Below are 19,660 nucleotides of genomic sequence, written 5' to 3'. Positions count from 1 at the left end.
GGACCTGGAACTGCCACCCCGGGACCTGCCACTGCCACCCCAGGACCTGGAACTGCCACCCCGGGACCTGCCACTGCCACCCCCTAGGACCTGTCTCGGTACCTTCAGCCCCCGGTAATTCCCTCTGCACCCCCCAGGACCTGCCCCTGCAGACCCCAGTCCCTTCCGCAGTCCCTGCCCCAGCCCAGCCCCGGAGAGCAGCAGCTCAGGCTGTATCCCTGGAGCTGAGTGAATTCATGGACCCAAATCCTTACAGCCCTCACACCCTCGGTTTGTCCAACAGAACTACAGAAGAACTCCATGGGTTTTGCTCACGCACTTTCCTGCGTGGTCTGTCAGTCAGTTCAGCTTCTCAAGGTGCTGAAATCCTGCCCAGGAGCACTCGAGCAGCCTAAAAGTGACAGTGGTGTTTTCATGCAATCTCACTTTTATGGTGCCTGCTATGCACGGATTCCAAAGCACTTGTGCAAGAAAATTAGTGAGATGATTGAGACTGCACAGTCAGTCAAAAGGAGAGCACAAATCCACACAGCAGGTTCCTGGTGCTCCTGCTCCGGTCTCCTCAGATGACACCAGAATGTTCCCTGGTGTTGTTCCATCACTTTGTGTCACGAGAGGAGCTGGAGCACCAGGAGAGGTGCCCAAAAGAGCCTGTGGGAATTTCTCCCTTGAAGATCTTTAGAACCTGACAAGGCACTGAAGCAACTTGAGTGACTTTGCAATCAGCCCTGCTCCGAGGAGGAGATTGGATTATGGGCTCCCCAGGGCCTTCCCAGCCTCAATTATACCTAAGGTTGGGTAAATGGTATGAAGATGTTCTGACGTGTGTCAAGGGAAGATTTACGCTTTTATCCACTTGAGGTATATTTTAGGCCAGAATAATATGGATTATTAACACACACTCAGTCAATAAATGAAGTAGCAGCTTGTCTGGGCTGGCTCTGAGTCCTTGGAAAATACTTGTTGGGGTGTGGAAGGGACCCAAATGTCCCTTTTGTGCCCACCCAGCCTCAGGAGTCCTTTGGCTCACCCTGCAGTCACACCAATATTTAACTTCACTGCTGGCAACAGCTCCACTCAAAGACATCTTTTCCAGATGCTTGAATATTTTAATAATATAAAAAACAAGCTGCAACAGCTGAAAATATTAGAAGATGCATTTATCGTATCATTGGTATCACCTTTACTGCAGGTCTTTCAATTTTTGGTTATCTTGCTCTTTTCCAAGCATTTAAGCTGCACCACAGTGAAAACCTTGTGCTAATATAATAACTAAACCTTTTCCATGAAAGATTAACTATTGATTTCTCAGTCCCTTATCAGAGCAGGTAAAAAATACAAATGAAATACTAAGGCTAGCACTGAAAAAAAATACAAATGAAATACTAAGGCTAGCACTGAAAAATCAAGTTACTAAGGCTTTCACTGTAAAAGTTGTGTCATTAGCAGAGATGGGGGTTCTGCTCACTTACCTGAATAGTACACCAAAAATTGTCCAAGTGTGAACAGAAGGCAGATTTTATCATTACCTGCTGAGTTCAGCAGTGAGTACTTACTGCAACAAAGATTTGCCTCCTACATGTAGCAGTGTTTTACCAGGGTTTCCTGGCACAGATACATTTTTCTGCACGTACAGCACATTGAAAACATGGCAAAGTATTTTACCTGCTTTAAACCTTTCACTTACTAAGAGAAAACAAATTCAGACACAACATTAACACTTACCAGTTTTAGACATAAACAGTAGCCATTTCATACAAAGGGTAAGGCAAACTACAAAAAGTTAAATCAGAACTTACATGTGTCAAATGCTCAAGAAGGTTAAATTAAGTTTAAAAAAAAAATTTGATAAGCATTTTGTTGCCTATGTATAAAAGAAACTGTCAAATTAGAGTAAATGAAATGTTCAGTTATCCCTGGAAAGCAGGAGTCCAAGCCAACCTAAATCTCCAAGGGCTTATGTTCTTCTTGCTGCTCTAAAGGCTGTTCTTCACTATTCTGCAGCAAACTCCAGGTACTCTATGACATCATCACTGATGATCTTTGGGGCTTTTTTTTCATCTATAAAATGGAGATAAAAGAGAAAATATCAAAACAACTGTTGACTCAAAGCACTGCACAATTATAGAACACCTTGTAGTAGACAAAGGCTTGTCACTTAACCACCCCAGTGGTATCCCAGGCGGGGCAGCAGCTGGATCCCTGGATCCAGAGAACAGCAGCAGGATCCCTGGATCCAGAGAACAGCAGCAGTGCTCCTGGATCCAGAGCACAGCAGCAGTGCTCCTGGATCCAAGGAAGGCCAGCAGTGCTCCCTCTGCATTCCCAGACAGCCCCTCTGTGTGAGGCCTGTACTGCTCAACCCCCAGGAAGCTGCTGGAGAGCCACAAAGCAGCCCCAGGACGGAGGCTGAACAGAGGAAATCCCAATAAACACAGGGATTAGTTCAGTCCTTAACTGCTGCTCTCATTCTCTGTGCACCTGGCAGGTTCAAAGGCTCTCTGATATTTTGCTGCTTTAGCTCTGTCTCTCCAGCAGCAGCCCTGATGGAATTCCATAAGAGCCCATTCCCCTGGGTAGCACAGCACTGAACTGACACAAAGCACAATCCCAGGGGCTGCAGATCCTGAAAGCCTGTTTTTTTTTCTGCGAGTCAGTTGAGGGGCAAACTATGAAAACTGAGCTCAGAGCATTTAGGACTAGTAGGAAATTAAACTGTAACTACCTGCTTCTGTAACCTGTAGTACTTCTTGGAAAGATCAACACTTGTCCGTCCTTTCTGAAATGGGTAAGACCACAAAATTAAATTCCAGTGATTACCCATTTCCTTCACTCCATTCAAAAGACAGTTAATTTCTTCAGTTGTGAAATCTTTTCGGGTTCTTCTTCCTCTCTTGTTCAAGGTTCTCGTGTTCATGTCCAGGGGACGTATTTCACTGCTCTGCAAATATTTATGTTGGTGTAATTACAGATTATGCCAATTGACAGACTATTTGGCACATGGAAGTAGGGTATTGCTGTCAATACACCCTTGAGCAGTTGTAAAGTCAAGGCAACAATGGCTTTTCAAGGTTTCTTCACTGCCACTGAAATACAGTATTTTTCTGTGGTCTTTACCTTTGTTTCTGTTGTACCTACACAGCTTTTACCTTCAGTGGGTTTATTCCCTTAGGTTTCTGTTATTTCTATACTGTGCAAGTTTTCATCAACACAGAAAAACTCATACCTCCGTATCCATCATTCAGAAAAGACTGTCAGCTGAAAAATGCTTAACTCAGCTCAGGATAAATCACTGTGACTGGAGTAGAATCAACAGAGCAATATCCTTTTAATAAGGTTCATTTTGCTACTGGGCTCCTGTTAAAGGAGACTCAAAAAGAAATGATGCAATTCACAGTGCTTTTCTTTGGCCATTTACAGATATGGGAGTGCATGGTTAGGCTCTGCATAACTCACCTCATCTCTGTCAAGTGCATGGATGCAATTTCCTTGGAAGTGCTGACATTTCTGGCTGCACATTTCTTTGACTTTTTGTCTCCTCAAGTTGGCATCTTGGGTTTTTTGGAAAGCTGTGGAATTGGGAACAAGGAGGCTCTTGGTTACTTTAACTGATACCTACTGTAGAACTAAATGTAGTGCTTAAAGGAGAATTTCTTTGAATGAACCTCACTGCCCTTACATCTGTTCTAATCACTGACATTAACACAGGGGGATTATTTATGCTCTGAGCAAGTGGTAGTGCTACTGATGGGGGAGAAACTCCTGGGATTAAAGCCAGGGGTTTGTTTAAATCCTTAGCCATTTGTCCCCCAAAACTGCTTCTCTCAATGCCCTGAGCTAAATGCAAGCCTGATCTTTAAGTTATGCACATTAGAGAATTAATTTTCTGGTAACACTCACACTTCTCATAGGCAGGTGTCAAGTTATAGTTGCCAGTCCACCTGATATTTTTATGGTGTTCATCTCTGTTTGAAGTCTTAGGCTTGGGTTTTCTGCTTGGAGTCAAAAGAATACCTTAAAAGAAATCCCAAACAATAAAACATTGCACATCTTTCTTAGGAAAAAACAAACCACAAAACATGGGTCATGTTTTAGGAATTAAAACTGAAGGGAGAACCATCTTTTGAGCATTTACTACCATGTGGTCTTGGAAGAAAGACTGGAAAATTCAGTTTACTTCAGTGTACAGAAAATGTTTACTTGCTGATATAAGTTGTAATATTGCTGCAAAGGACTCTGAAGATAAAATATAATTGTTTGGGGAGGACTTTTTTAAATTTTAAAGTACCTCTGTGGCTATCACAGACAAATTAATTTCTGAATCTGGAGGGAAAAAATATAAACCAGCTTTTACTGGAAATTAATTAACTATGGGACCGTATAAAGAAGGGGTTTGAAAACAGAGTATTAAAAATAAATTGCTGATTTTTCAAAGAGAATGCATTTTAAAGGAATATTAATGGTTTAGAATGGAAGTACTGATTTAGAGAACTGCTTCAACCTGCTTGAAAAATTCTGGTCATCAGTCGTAAGAAACAGTGATGGTTACCAGTGGTGAATGTAGGAATTCTGCAGGTACCTAACCCACCACATTCTGCAAAAAATTGCTGCTGAGTTGTGTAAAAAGGGGGAAAATACCATTAATGTTTTTGCTATATTGCAGAATAAAATCTCTCAAAGGTGTGGACTCTGCTACAAATGGGCAGTTGTGTGTCATAAAGAACACCAGGTTTTATGGGCAATGATGGTTCTGCAAACACAGGATTCCTAAACTGCACTGCAGAAATGGTGGAATTTCTGCTCCCTTTCCCAGCTCTGCCTCGTTAATAACTTCTTATTCAGAACCTCCCAGTAAATAAATAGATAACATTTGCTGGCATATTAATATATAGATTATTCACAGAATTTAGAGAAGAAAAGAAACCACCATAATTCTCTATCCATAGTAAAGTTCTGCAAAATATTAACACAAAATAATGGCTTTTTGCATAATTTCCAAATCCAGCCCTTACTTTGGAAACTGTCCTTTTTGCTCCTAAATGTTGATATTTCTGTGTGCAACCTGCCTTTGTTCAGCGGGGTCAGCACTATTTCTGGAAAATATAAGATGAACACCAGCACAAATATCAGTAAGTAGTAACTATTTAATTTTCAAAATTAAGCACTTTTTCTTTAAACCAGAAAAATAGAGGATGTGCTTTTATTGTATTCAAGCATCTTAGACCCTCATGTATATGTTATATTATGATGTCATGCATTCACACTGATTTCAAATTATTATAATACATTCCCTTCCCTTGGTTCTTGACTGGCAAACATCCCAGTCCCATCAGAGCCTGGAATGAGGATCTGCCCCCGCTGCCAAGAAATGCCCAAGATTCTCAAAGCAGAAGTGGCCCCTTCTGATATGACTTAGTGCAAGTCACTGGTAAATCAAATGAAATGAGGGAGTTAAACCAGCAGGGCAGTCAGAAGCAGATCACAGAGAGTTCTGAATTTGGAATGCCATTTAAAGCAGTGGTTACAGCTGCTGACAATGAACCTGCACTGTCCTGGCTCCTGTATCTGCTGCTGTTGCCATCAGCCCGCTCCCGAAGCTCCCTCCTGTATCTCTCCTCAGCCTCCAGGATGACTCTGTGATGGTCACACGGGTGCAGACAACTTTGCAACATCTTGGTGAAGGTTCTGCTGTTGAAGGACAGTCCTCCTGCTACACAACCTGCAAAGCCATGGGACACTGTAGAAATAGCAAGCAGAGATGCCCCAGGAGCCACCACAAAGTCCAGCATCTCATTTTTATCCCTATGATCTGCAGTTTGACCTCTGGGTTTCCACATGAACATGGCAAAGAGGTCTCATTTTTATGTATCTTTTTGAAAATACTTACTTGTTTTGTACCTTCTATCTTAAAAAAAAATTAAGAAGTATTTTCAGTGTTTTATGAGACCAAGTTAAACTGCACTTCAACTCCACAAGTACTGGCTGAGGCACAGATCCCCCACAGCAGTAAAAATATTAGTGGGATGGGAAAAAAGAGGCCTCAGTTCCATTTGCACATTTATCCAGGAGCCAAAATATAAGATATATCTTCGCTATGCTTTGAAACTTTGTGTTGCAACAGTTATCTGTATTAACTTGGATGAATGGCAGGAATTCCCTCACAGAAAACCTTCCTGTTTTGTTTTTTTTTTTTTTTTTTGAGGACATTCCCAGGGTAATTTATGGTTCAGTTATTCTTGGATGTTCTCATGATTAAGTTACATCAGCTGAGGGAGGACTTGTGTGAGGAATCAGAAGAAGGGCAATATGTACAATGCTCAAGCAGTGCTAAAGCTCAGGTTGAATTTAATTTGACAGCTTGGATAAAAATAATGTTCAAAGGTGGGTTAGGAGCTGCTTTGGGGTTTGTTTGGAGGTTTTTTGTTGTTTTGTTGTGGTTTTTTTTAACAAAGAAACACAGGCTTGGTTACAAAATCCACTTACAAATCCTGAGCACCAGCAGCATTCTTATGACCTAGTGACAGAGCATGTTGAGCGAGCAGCAACAGAGATCTGCAGTCCTGGATTACCCAAAATCTGAGTGCCTGCACTAAACAGACAGCAGAAGAGCTGCACAACAGTCAGGAGGCTCAGCAGGAGAATCAGTGAGGGAAATGAGCAGGGCCACATGTTCTTCCTCTGACTGTCCCATCACAGAAAGGAGGAAATCACCCCAAATTCTTGTAAGAAGTGTTATCTTTTAAGCTACTGTAAACTGTTTGTTGGCCAGCCCACACTGATACATGCATCAAAACTGCCATGTCAGCTTTATTGCAATACTGAGCTTTCATTTTAGAGGCACAAAAAGGAAACAGTTAAGATTTCCATAGGTCATAGAACAGATGTGCTAAAGTTTCTGTAATGTCAGAAATAACTCACTGCACTGCTGACCCTTTAGGGCTCCTGTTGTGTGCTCTGGAAAGAAAGACCTGAGGCAATATTTACCTGAACACCTTAAATCTGCCATGTTATGGGATGAAGATGGTGCTGAAGTTCTCTTGTGTTTCCTGGTGATCTCTGAGGAGGATGAATTTTGATCTAAATGAGGAAGGAAAAAAAAAAAAAAACCTTAGAAAATGTACACTGCCTCTGCCATGGCAATCATGCATCAGTGTGTCTACATTGCATTTTCTACCTGTAAATTATTAAAGGCTAATAAACACAACAGTAGAAAATCCAAATTAAATTCCTCAAGTTAAATGCACCACATTTATATTTTTGTAAATCCAGAATAATTGTGTTCAATTCAGTGCTTTTTCATCACTCTCCCAAAGGATATTCCTTCAACTTCAACAGCAAATGAAACCTGTAAACTTATATTGCTTAACTAAGGCCTATAAACTTCATTTCTGTTTGGAATCTGATGCTGGAGAATGTGAGGTGCTGGAATAATATGAACTCTCAGTTAAGAAGGTCTAACCTGGAGATCAGTTTGTCATCTGTAAAGCCACCATTCTGGCAAATACTAATCTAATGAGCACTTATACATTTTATAAACTAACAGGAAACTAAGTGATGAGTAAAGATTTGATTGGACAGCCCCCAATGCTGGCATAAATTTAATAAGTAATGTAATAAATGATCTAGGATCAATGCAAATCTGAAAAAAAAGAAAGCTACAATATGTATCAGAAGAAAAGTACAATAAGTATTCTCCTGGTAAAATTGTGTACAATATAAAATTCCAATACTGTGCAAACCATGTATCTAATGATACATAACAACTGGTAAAAAGCAGTGATAAAAGTACCCAAAACTAATCTAAAACTCATTAAGAACAAAAAGAAAGGAGTATGTTCAGCTGTTTGTACCTGCTGGGCATGGCTGTGTCCGGTTTCTAACAGGCTCTGCTGATTGTTGAAATAACTGTTCACTGGGAAGAAAACAGTGGGAACAAATTAAAAAGAATAAAATGTCACAACATACATTTACCTGTAAATTAATAGGCACAGTCCAATGGAAAAATAAAAAAGAAACATCTGAAAGATAAAACTCTCAAAAATTTATTCTAATTATCCCAATTTCCCGGGCTTATGGCACCAGTATGTAACTTGTAAAATTTACCTGAATGTACCATGGACAATTATCCAGGCTCTTGGCAATTTCTGTGGTAGTTGCAAAGTAACAGTATAATGAATATAAAGGAACTGCACAGAGCAAGGGGCAGCCACATCAAAATGTAAAAAAGTAAAAATGTGGGACTCAAAAAATCCCCAAACCAAACAAAGGAGAAAAAAAAAAAGAAAAGCAAAGCCCCCAAAACAAAACTCACCATGAAACAAAACAAAACACAACCAAACAAAAAAAGGCAAAACCAAAACCAACCAACCAAAACCAAACTGAAAACCCCAGAGAAACACAGTTTTGCTCCTCCTCTCCCACTACATGTCCTGAGGGATATTCCTTATATAAATTCCAGAGAATAGCTTGTGTTTATCATTGCAAGTTGCCTATCAATAATTTATTTCTTAAGAAAGATAAGCATGAGAAGCAAAGGAAGAGGAAAGTCACCATTTGTGTGAGAGCAACGAGCAAGAGAACAGGAAATGACTGGATAGGGCTGCACCTTTCTCTTCCCATGCAAAGCAACAATGGAACATGAGGGGAGAAAAGTGGGGGAGGGAAAACATTTCCCCCAGTTTGTAGCCACTCCAGTGTCAATGTTTTTCCCCCAGTTGTGTCCCTGCTGTTTTCCTGGTAAGTGCACATCACAGAATCCTTGGTGGTTGGGTCCACACCAAGGCAGGTCTTTATCTGCTACATCAGGGAGAGTTTTGAGGCGAAAGCCAGGGCTGATTCCTCCCCACTGTGCTGAAGGTGCTAAACATGGCCTGGAAAGGGCTCTCTGTACAACCCACCAGCCAGGGAAAAACATCAGCAGCTTTTGTAACTACAGTGTCTACAATCTCTGGTCTGTGGTCTCAAACACACTCCCACAGAGTGTCCTCCAGTGGGCCACCAAAAGGCTGTGTCTTTTCACTGGAAGAAAAAGACACAGTTGGTAAGAGAGAATTTAAAAGGCTGACATGCAATTTGGAAATTACCAGGGAAGGCAATTTAGTATTTTTGTTCAGGTGTAGGATCCTTACCTTGCCTGAGGAACAGACTGATGTTTCCCACAGGCAGCTTTGTCATTCACACTGTGACTCTGAAGTGCTCTGTCTGTTTGCAGTTCATTCCCTGAACACGGAATATTGCTCTGCCCACTCTGTCCAGCAGAAGCTGCACGCACAGTGTTCACTGCTTCACTTTTTCTTGGAGGACAATTTACAGATGGAGCAAGAACCTGATCATCCAACTCCAAGGCCAGCTGTGGGCTGTGATGTTCTTTATGTGCTCTTTGTAGGTACATTTTTGGATCAGCAGGATTCACCTTATGGGATTCCATTGCTTCAGGATTGCCTGCTGAGGGTCCATCCACAAACACTCCGCCTTGCACTCCTTCCTGCATTGAAAAGTAGTGTGTGAGTGCATGAGCTGTGCAGAATTTACACAATCAGTAACCAGGTTAACTCACAGAGCAGCCTAACTGTGAAGGGAAAACAGCCCAGAGACGCTGCAGAGCAGCCTGGCTGAGCACAGAGCCCAGCACAGCCGTGCTGCTGGAGGAGCTCAGGGCACAGCCACTCATCAATCTGCTGCCAGTGCAAGAAACTGCTAGAAATGAGCTTAACATCCATCTAAACAACTCATGAACTCACTGTTCCAAACCCAGAGATACCAGGCAGCTATAAAGCACCTGGAAAATACGAAACAACCTTGTTTCAGTTTATGTTCACATCCTCCTTTACCACATCCCACCACAGCTGTACAATCATGGGCATTTCACGCATGCAAATATTAAAATTATAGGTTTGAATGTCCAGCAATTAAAAACAAATTCAACTTCTTGTTTCTCCAGCCTAATTATGTCTATTTTGTCGAAAATCTGGGTTTATAATAAACTAAAATGCTTCATAAAATACAGATGGCTCCATTCTCTGGTTGCCCTGCACACAAGTAACTGGGTATGATCCACAGTAATGGTAAAAGTTGCAGGTTGTACTTTCCCACACATCCAATGTTTTTCCTGCTTTCTTAGCTCACCCTGAAATTATCCCGAGGGTTTACTTTCTCTTTCTCCCTAAAACTCTGTAAAGATTTGCTTAGTTTTATCCTACTTTGGTAAATAGGCCAACCTCAGCATGTTCTTGTTCAATCAGGTTTATTCTGTGTAAAATCTCCCCTGCTTGTTTACTTTCTCCCTAAAACTCTGTAAAGATTTGCTTAGTTTTATCCTACTTTGGTTAATAGGCCAACCTCAGCATGTTCTTGTTCAATCAGGTTTATTCTGTGTAAAATCTCCCCTGCTTTCTTCCAGTAGTCTTGTAGACTTCTCTTCCTGACTTGCACATCCTCTTCTTCTTCATTGCTCACACTCAATGAATTATCATTTATTTTCAGAGACAACTGTTCAGCTTTATAAAATATAAAACAAGATTAATACTTAAAATTTTATCGATGAACATCTTAGTAAGCATTTATTATACTTTATTATGCTGAGGGACAGACGCAATAATTTAATGCAAAGTGTAATCTCTGAATAATAATTTTTATAAAACTTAAATGTATTTTACACATAAATATTAACACGCTTCAAATATAAACTGCAGTCACAAGAGGTGAGATTGTGGTTATAGTTACTATGAGCTGCTTGCACAGTGATGCTGTGTAAAAAATGACTTTTCCATTGACTTAATTCTAACTCTATGAGTTCTGTACCAGTATAAGTTTCTGCTTGCTTAAAAAACAATTCCATATTAATGGACACTGCAAATCACTACAGCCCCTCAATCTTAAAACCCTCAGTTACGATTTCAGTACAAAAATGTACTGAAGATACATGAAATTTAGTAATTAGCAATTGCAAACCTTCCGTGCTGTAGAGATTAGAGGACAAGGTGTCTTTCTGTTCCACTGTGCAGATAATTAATACAAAACTTAACCAGGGTGCCCCAAAATCCACCCTGCTTACAAAAGAAAGAGCAAGATTTCTTAACATTGCAAAATGATTGTAGTAGGTTTGATTATCTACTGGTGTCTTCTCTCCCTGACATGGCACATTCCCAGGAATAAAGTACCCACAGTGCTCTTATTTTCCACAGCATCTCTAGAAGGGAAAGCTTTTAAAAACTGCCCCTACATTTACAGTTTCACAAAGGCATTCCTGCCACACTGGTGAAATCCTTGCTTTTCTTTTTGCTGCCCAAATCCGTAGTTTGGTGGCAAAGAGGCAACCTTTCTGCAGGAACCAGCCAGCTCTGGGAGCTGCCACAGCTAAAATCCTTCGGGAAAGTAGCAGAACACAGAGAGGGAATAATCACTGTCATTTTAAAAGCAGGAGCTGCAAACTTACTCATCTGTTTGCAGTTTTGCAGCACGAAAGTAGCAGCTTTGATCAGCTCCTCGTCCTGAGATTCTGTCAGCACCTGAATCATCAGTGGAAGGCCATTGTTCTGGAGCAGCTCACACTGGTTTTCTTCTAAAATGGGGCATAATAAAGGAAAATGGATTGGTTTCAGCCTCAAACACACTCAATCCTACAGTAATTTAGGAGCTAATACCTATAATTTTCTGGGAAATTCTGCAAAAGATGTTTTCCTTTCCCAGATCCAAGGCTGCTGGAATGCCCTCCCCCCTGGCTGGCAGCAGCAGAGCTTTACAGCACAGTTACAATCACCCAGGGTGATCTGACCACAACTCAGATCTCTGGTAAGAAAACCAAAGGATGACTGAGAGAAATGATGTGATGGGGTTCCAAATTCATTCGGTTGTTGCCAGAAACATTTGAACTGTGGCTTCTGTAGCTCTTTTCCTCCATTACATCACACTACATTGCTGTAAACCCTGAGGTGCAGAGATATCAAAGGTTTAAAGTTTATAATTAGTAATGCTGTAATAAATTTAACAGTTTAATCCTGGTCTAACCACACTCTTCCTCTTCATTAACTATGTCACCCGATAAATTTTATTTTTTATTGATTGATTATTTGTTTATTTATTATTTTAATTTAATTTATTGTATTCATTATTGTTATCTCATTTGCATATGGATTCATCAAACTTGATGAAGGCAACTTGATAAAAATAGTTCTGTGTTGTTTAAACATGATAAAAAAGGAATAAAAAAAGGAAATATGATTTTTTTTGGTTGCCATTCTAAGAGAAATTTTTATTCTGTTGGTTTAATTGTCTTTCAAAAACATTTTCCATTGAGCTTTGTTTCAGTGAATTATTCATGAAAAAATGTCTTTTAAAATAGACTTATGACCTACTGAGCTAATTATTGAACCTTCTTGACATTCAGAGGGTGACAATCAATCAGAATTTTTGAACACGGAGCCCTGAGGAGCCTGGCAAAAAGATTTCAGGGCTACCTACTGTTTGTTGTTTCAAACCCAATGCTATTATATAGCCCTTAAAAAAATTAATAGCTATTGAACCAATGGACAGAACCTGAATATCACAAGGACCATTAAAAGAGAGCTCCAGACAACTCCTTTGGTGTGTTTATATTGTAGCAGTTTTTAGGCCTGGATTAATTTCACCCAGTCATCCCTAAGCCCAGCTCTGAATTCTTGTATAATAACCTATTTTTTCAGAGCTCCTGAAGATACCATCTGCTAACAAGTTTGAAATTTTAGAGATGGAACATGATAGAAACCTTTTTTTCTGACTATTACCATTCCATTATTTAACAGAACTTTCCCTCATGTTCCAGTCCTGATGAAACGACACCACTGAAGGAGTTTTGTGTGTGAAAATTTAGCAGAAGCAGAGAGAGCAAATCTTACCACAGACTTCAGTACAGTGTCCAATTGTCAGAATAATGCTGATTTTCTCTCCTGTGTTCAGGGTCTCATGGCACAGCAGCTTCAGCAGCTCGGACACGGTGTGATACTTGGCCAAGACAACCCCCATGGCAGCTGTGATGGTCAGAACAATCAGGAGATGATAAAGTGGATCACCAGTGTCCAGCATCACCCAGCGTTCAGTGCTGCTCCTCAAGGCAGCTCTGCAGAGCTCCCAAAGCCTGGGGGCTGCACAGTTCTCCTCCTCCCTGTCCTCAACCCCCCAGATTCCCACATCCCTCCTGCTGCAGCTCCCAAATCCAGCACTGCCCTTCCTCCCACACTGTGGGGTTTGCAGCTGGGACAGGATAGAATTACACAAAAATCTGCAGCCCCAACTGGGATGTTTATAACTTACTGGCCTTTTAGCATCCATTTATATCACTTTTATAACACAAGACTTTAAACATTTTAAAGTTAGCATATACGGATAATGACAGCTGTCCTTGCACTCACAGTTATTGGCAATGCAGGCATCCAGAGTCTTGGTTACAACTACTGCAAGTTTTGTGCCAGAGTGGCTCAAGCAGGAGTCGTGCATGAGCTCAAGGAGAACCTTAGCTAATGTATCCAATCCTCCAATGGAAACAAAATATTTCTGCACATATGCTTGGTGAAGAGAAAAAAAAAAAAAAAAAGAAAAAAAGAAAGAAAAGAAAAAACGTGGTTTCAGTAATACAGTTTGCAAATCACTTCAGCATTTTGCCAGTTGGGTTCATCACAGTTTTTCTGTGTATGCATCAATCATTACATTTCCAGCCATGCAACAGAAGCTGGATGTATATTAATCTCAAGAAATGTCATATGAAATACTTACAGGAAACAGCGACCCTAACACAGCACACAAACGGCAAACATTGTGCCCAAGTTCTACCTAAATCATTGTTTTCAGTGATGTAATAATGACTTCTATTTATAAAATACTTCCAATCAAAACAGCTTCCAAATAATCTGTACTGACCTTACCAAACGTAAGTGGTTTGTGGCTATTTGTGGACTTAAGCACAATGTAGTGTAAGTATATATAATGGCCAGTCTCTTCGCGACTGAAGAACCGGGGAAGGTCTTTCCACCTTCCAGCCTGCGCATTGGATTTTTTAGGTGAGACACAGTGTGCGCGGAACTGAGCCCACCCTTTAATCCTGAGGTTCATCTGCCGGGGCCAAGCACGCTTGGACGGTGGCAGCGAGGTCCTCAGGACGTAGATGGATTGCCTTACAGGCTAACGAGCTCCATCTGCCCGGGAGTGTAAGTAAAGATGATGGAATATAGTTTTCAAAGTAAAGGCTGGAAGAACAGCAAATGAATTCGTAGAGACTGACCCAAAAAAACCGAACTATCTCGTTAAACTTACTCTTAACAAAAGCAAAACTGTGTAAAGCTTGAGCTGCACTTACAGTTATTTGCAACTGTGAGCCCAAGAAACGAACAGATGGGACGAACTATGTCGGGCTCCGTGCAGCTCTCGAGCCACTCCTTGGCGTAGGGGAACACCGAGCAGCAAATGTTTTGGTTATCCTCTGCAAAAATAAACACAAACAAGCCGCGCTGAAAGGCCCCCTGAGCTGAGCAGTGCGGTGACAGCAGCCCGTGGCAGCGCGGGGAGGGCGGCGTGGCGGCCGCGGGGCACACGCACCGTTCTGGGGGTTGTTGACGCAGGCACAGAGAGCGCTGCACACCGAGCTCCACAGCTGGTAGCGCTGCTCGCCGGCCGCCTCCGACAGCGCCGTGCCCGCCGTCAGCAGGGTTGTTCTGGGGGGGACACAAAGCCAGGGGGTGAAGGAAAGGGGACTCCGCATCGCTGGAGCCCTCGAGTGTCTGCACCGCTGGGTGTTTACCTGAACAGCTGCAGCAGCAGGCTGATGCAGCCCGTGTCTCTGACGTGGGTTTGCCCGTTTTCTACAAGAGAACAAACACAAGACTCCACAGACACCGGCAACTTGAGGCAAAATCTCAAGGTCAGGTTTAATTTACATACATGCATCTCATTTCCTAAGCACAGATCCTCCCCAACACGTTGGTGAAAGCATTCCATTTCTTTCTGTCTTTTTCTAGACATTGTCACAAACTACTGGTTTGCATTACCCTTTTTTAAACTATATTTTGAAAACTAAACCACTTTCTGCTGTTTAAAGAAAACCCAGTGAGCAATGACCTATTTAGACAATTCAGGTTCAGTTACGTGCAAACATTCATCTTTATAAATTAACTTAACCAAAGCACTACTTATTGGATATTCCAAATTTTGCATGGCAGATTGGCAAACAGAAAAAAGTGGTGGTGTAATACAGAAAAAAACCCCAACTTACTATTATTTGAAACCAGTACTAAGATGACATAAACAGACATTCTTTTCAAGTTCACACCAGAATCCTTATTAATTAAAAATAAAATGAGGTCTTCAAACAATGCAGAAGTACACAAAGTCTGTTGACAGTACACTGGAAACAGAAAATGAACACCATTAAATCCTAAAGTAAGTTGCTCATAATCCCAAATTATTAAATCTCAGATGTGGCCAGTACGTGAGGAGTGGAGACAAAACAGGACTATAAAGTGACCCAGGGTTTTCCTGTGTAGTGAATTCTAAACCAACCAGGGCTCGGCAAACTCTGGGACAATCTGAGTCATTTAACACTTGCTGGTGAGGAAGAGGAGGAGCTCAGCTGGCTGGGGACATGCAGACAGGGTGCTGTGTCACATCCAGGCACGGGCAGGGCAACAGGGGCACCTTTACTGCCCCTGGCTCCAACTGGTCACCTTGTAATCTGATTGTCTGAGGCCAAAAAAAAAGTGGAGACAAAGCACAAGAGAAGTATTTCTCACTCAGAAATACAAAAAATATTGCTTAATATTACCATTACTCTCTATAATAATCCCCAGTGTAAACAAAGCTGCTTCCTTCACCACGCAGTGAGCACTTGACTTTGCAAGGTCACTTATAAACATCAAACCTCCAATTTCTCGAAAATATTCACTTGCTTCACCTACAAAGGAGAAAAAATAACAAAAATGACCCTTTAGCTTTTGTTTCTTTGTAAATCGTAGGCCTCCCAAGATTTTACGACTTCTCAAGCCTTACATCCTTTAGACAACTCTTTTGCAGTGACCACCAGTTCTGAACATACGTGGTGGACATAAATGTTTCCAAGGAAAAACATTCCTTACTGTTTTGTTGACAAATGGAGTAAATAGTGATCAAAGCTTCCTTCTGAGACAGAGGGCAGTCCATCTGATATTTGAGGCATTCAAGCAGTAAGTTCAGATCTGTTTTCATCTCTAAGAGCAAACACAAAAATCTTCATGAAATTTGTTATTTTTCGATATATTAATCTGTTCGGTATCACAATAAACCTGACCAAAAATGTAGCATGCACAAGCATTAAAAAAAAAAAAAAAAGTGAGCAAAAACAAAGCTACACCCCTTCTATCCATCCATAAATAACAAACATTATTGCACCTTAACCCAGAAATATTGCTGTGCAGAGTTTGTTTTCTGGGCACCTACAAACAGCCCTGGGTAAGGAAAAACTTGGAAAACCTGTTTCTTAAACTTTGGGTTATAATAAAAAGATTATGTGGTGATTATTTGCAAAGGTGACAGCAGTTACTGTATATTGTAAACCCTTGTAAGGGTGGGGGTTTCTCAAAAAAGTTATAGGACAATAAAAATGTGGGTAAATATTAGCAAATTTTTTAGAAAAAGGTAACCTTGTGGTGTGATTTCCTATTTGAATGTTTGTCATTAGATGTGCCCTTTAGGTATCCAATACAGCATCCAAAATTCAGAAAAAGAGCTTTTTCCAACAGCTCCCCACCCCAGGCCAGACCTATCCCAGTCTACTAAAGATTTGTAGAATTGATGCAGATAATAAATGACAAATTCTCTTAGGTGTCCTACCACACTGATTCTTCTGCACCTTTTCAATGTCCATTTTTGGCTGTATCTCTGTTCCTGGTCTAAAACAGCAAGGAAAAAGTGTTTTCATTTCTGTTCAGATTAGCAGTGTTTATAACACAGGCAGTATATATATATATATTTCCACTTTTCTGGTTTTACTCTGTCACCTGACACACATACACAGTTTAATGTTCTCTGGCATGGCAAAGATTTCCTTTGGAAATGCAGTATTTTATAATAACCCTGCATGTGTAATAGTGTGTTAGCACCTTTTAAAGTTACCATTTTGCAGGGCTCAGGTGTTCCCATTGTGGGGGCACCATCAGTGTCTCTGTGTCACTGGTCACGATAAAGCTGATCCAACAACTTGCCAAAATCAGCCAACAACTTGCATTAAAACCCCCAGGAAATGTTACCCAGAGGGTGAACATATAAAACCTTCAGCCTCCTGCTGATGCTCAGGGAGCCTCTAAACTATAACTTTTATTGGCACTGGTCAAAGTAAAACCAATGCTGAGACATGATTCCTTGAACTGAGAATTAATTTTAATTCACCAAAGACTTTAGATGAACCACAAACCCCAGAGCACTGACTCTTCACAAACCCAGTGTGCCAGGATCTGGGATTCAATTGAACATCAGGGTGACATTTAGGTTTGGAGAGAGAAAGGTGATCCCTCAAACATGTCCCAAGCCCCCCCCTCAAAAAAAAGGTTGATTCAACCATCACAGTAACCTATTTCAATTTGTCAAAAATTATTTAGCTCCAGGTAGAAACTTTAAATCACTGATAAATTCAGCTTAATAATGCATTAGTTTTCCTTCTCCAAGTGGAGCAGAGGCTCTAAACATTATCAGTGTCCTCTTGATGAAGCCAGCCAGCCTTGCTTTCCATTTAGAGTTTAGGGTTGTCCCCATTCCTTTGCTGTTTCCAGAAGAGAGGGAAAATTTAAAAAGACCTCATCTTCCTTCACCCTTTCAGAAGCCATAATATATATGCATTTCATTTTCTTGCAAATCCAACCCACAACAGGGAAAAGCTTGCAAGTCTTCCTCACCTCTTGTTGTCCCTTCTGCTACCACCCTGCCAGCCTAAGAGAAAACAAACCCCCTACATGTCCCCTAGCAAAAGGAAGGCTGTAAAAATCAGCTAACTCTGGAGCTGACTGCATTTCAGTAGAGTTTAATTAAATATACATTTATATTATTAAGGAGCCTTTAATATAAGAAGCACACGGTTTTTAAAACTGTATAGAAAGATACATCTTGACCTTACCTGGGTCTATTTTTTTGAAACCTACAGAAGGTACACAAAATAATATTTATAAGCTAGCCCACATGAAATGCAAATATCTCGACTCTGATGTTGCATTACAGGGCAAAGACGAACAGACAAGCTACAAGATTTGCTGCAAGGAACTTCTGCCTAATGTTGCATATAAAACAAATCACCTGTCAGTTACGGAAAATAACCCAGTAACATCACTTCAGAGCTCAAAAAAACACTCTTAGAGAAGTTCAGGTCCGTTAGCCTGTTTGTTCAGCAGCACAGGGGCCACACCAGCCAGCCTCAGCGGGATTTATCCTTGGAAAACCTGGGACCAAACCCGCTGTTGGTGTTCCATGGAAACCCAAATTCCCATCAGCAGCGAGGCCGTGAGGACACTGCTCGGTGCAACAGGGCTGTGAGGTGAGATGTTCCTGCCCTGCTCCAGCTCCCTCCCTCAGCTGAGCCGTGTGTGAGTCACGGCTCCTTATCAGAGCCTGCTTTGAAGTCTTTGCGAGCGCTCCACATCGCCCCAGATATAAAACGGAAAGAACATGTAAAGGACTCAAAAAAAAAAAAAAAAAATCTGACAAAAAAGAAAGGCGAACAGCACAAAGATGAAACAGCAGCAGCACTCATCTGTGGGAGGGTGGGGAGCACCGTGGGGCGCGACATGGGGCACGGATCGGGTACCTGTGACCCGGCAGCGGGGGTGGCTCTGGGCACACACCGAGGCGATGCCGGTCCTGCCGCCGAGCCCTGCCCGCCGGGCTGAGGGGAGCGGTGACCGCTCCGGGCCGAGGGGGGAGCGGCGACCGCTCCGGGCCGAGGGGGGAGCGGCGACCGCTCCGGGCCGAGGGGGGAGCGGCGACCGCTCCGGGCCGAGGGGGGAGCGGCGACCGCTCCGGGCCGAGGGGGGAGCGGCGACCGCTCCGGGCCGAGGGGGGAGCGGTGACCGCTCCGGGCCGGGGGGAGCGGCGGCCCCGCCGTGCCCGGCCCTGCCCGCGGTGCCTCCTGAGGGAGCGGGGCCGCCCTCAGCCCTTCCCGCCCTCCGCGGCCCCTCAGCAGCCGCCGCCGGGCAGCGCCGCCCGAGCGCCTCAGGGCGGGCTCCCCTCGGGCACGGGGGATCCCCGAACCCTCTCCTGATCCGGAGGAGATTCACGGGGCTTTCACGGAATCACAGAATCGTCAAGGCTGGAAGGGACCTGTAAAATCATCCAGTCCAACGCTGCTGAACCACATCACCCAGCACCAGCCGCAGACGCCTCTAACACCTCCAAGGATGGTGGCTCCAGCACCTCCCTATTCCAATGCCTGATCTCCCAAACACAGCAATTTTTTTCTAATACCTAATCTGAATCTCCTGTCTTAGTCTGAGGCCAGTTCCTCTGTGCTCTCACTGCAGGCATGGCAGGAGATCGACCCACCTCCCCACCCCTCCTGTCAGAGAGCTGTAAAGGGCCATGAGGTCCTCCCTGAGCCTCTTCTGCAGGATAAAAAACCACAATTCTCTCAGCTGCTCCTCATAAGATGTTCTCTAGTCCTTTCACAAGCCTTTTTGCC

General features: G+C 42.4%; 1 protein-coding gene across 1 annotated transcript; it reads right to left on the bottom strand.

The window, feature by feature from the left end:
• Nucleotides 1-1,371: 1,371 nt before the first annotated feature.
• Nucleotides 1,372-18,962, bottom strand: TERB1 (telomere repeat binding bouquet formation protein 1). The gene is made up of 21 exons (XM_027906237.1): nt 18,791-18,962; nt 16,831-16,889; nt 16,098-16,208; nt 15,788-15,916; nt 15,239-15,370; nt 14,768-14,828; nt 14,566-14,681; nt 14,327-14,449; nt 13,386-13,538; nt 12,873-13,004; nt 11,435-11,560; nt 10,339-10,496; nt 9,129-9,484; nt 7,851-7,912; nt 6,985-7,077; nt 5,549-5,719; nt 5,013-5,093; nt 3,901-4,014; nt 3,457-3,569; nt 2,726-2,941; nt 1,372-2,061 (listed from the first exon to the last, which is right to left on the bottom strand). The coding sequence occupies exons 2-21, from the start codon at nt 16,862-16,864 to the stop codon at nt 2,020-2,022; spliced, it is 2,523 nt and encodes an 840-aa protein (XP_027762038.1). The 5' UTR covers nt 16,865-16,889; nt 18,791-18,962; the 3' UTR covers nt 1,372-2,019.
• Nucleotides 18,963-19,660: the final 698 nt, after the last annotated feature.

Source organism: Empidonax traillii, unplaced genomic scaffold, assembly GCF_003031625.1.
Source record: "Empidonax traillii isolate 1590-97213 ecotype Southwest subspecies unplaced genomic scaffold, ASM303162v1 scaffold1262:size201849, whole genome shotgun sequence".
In the NCBI taxonomy this organism is placed as follows: domain Eukaryota; kingdom Metazoa; phylum Chordata; class Aves; order Passeriformes; family Tyrannidae; genus Empidonax; species Empidonax traillii.
This window is presented reverse-complemented; position numbering and strand designations above follow the sequence as displayed.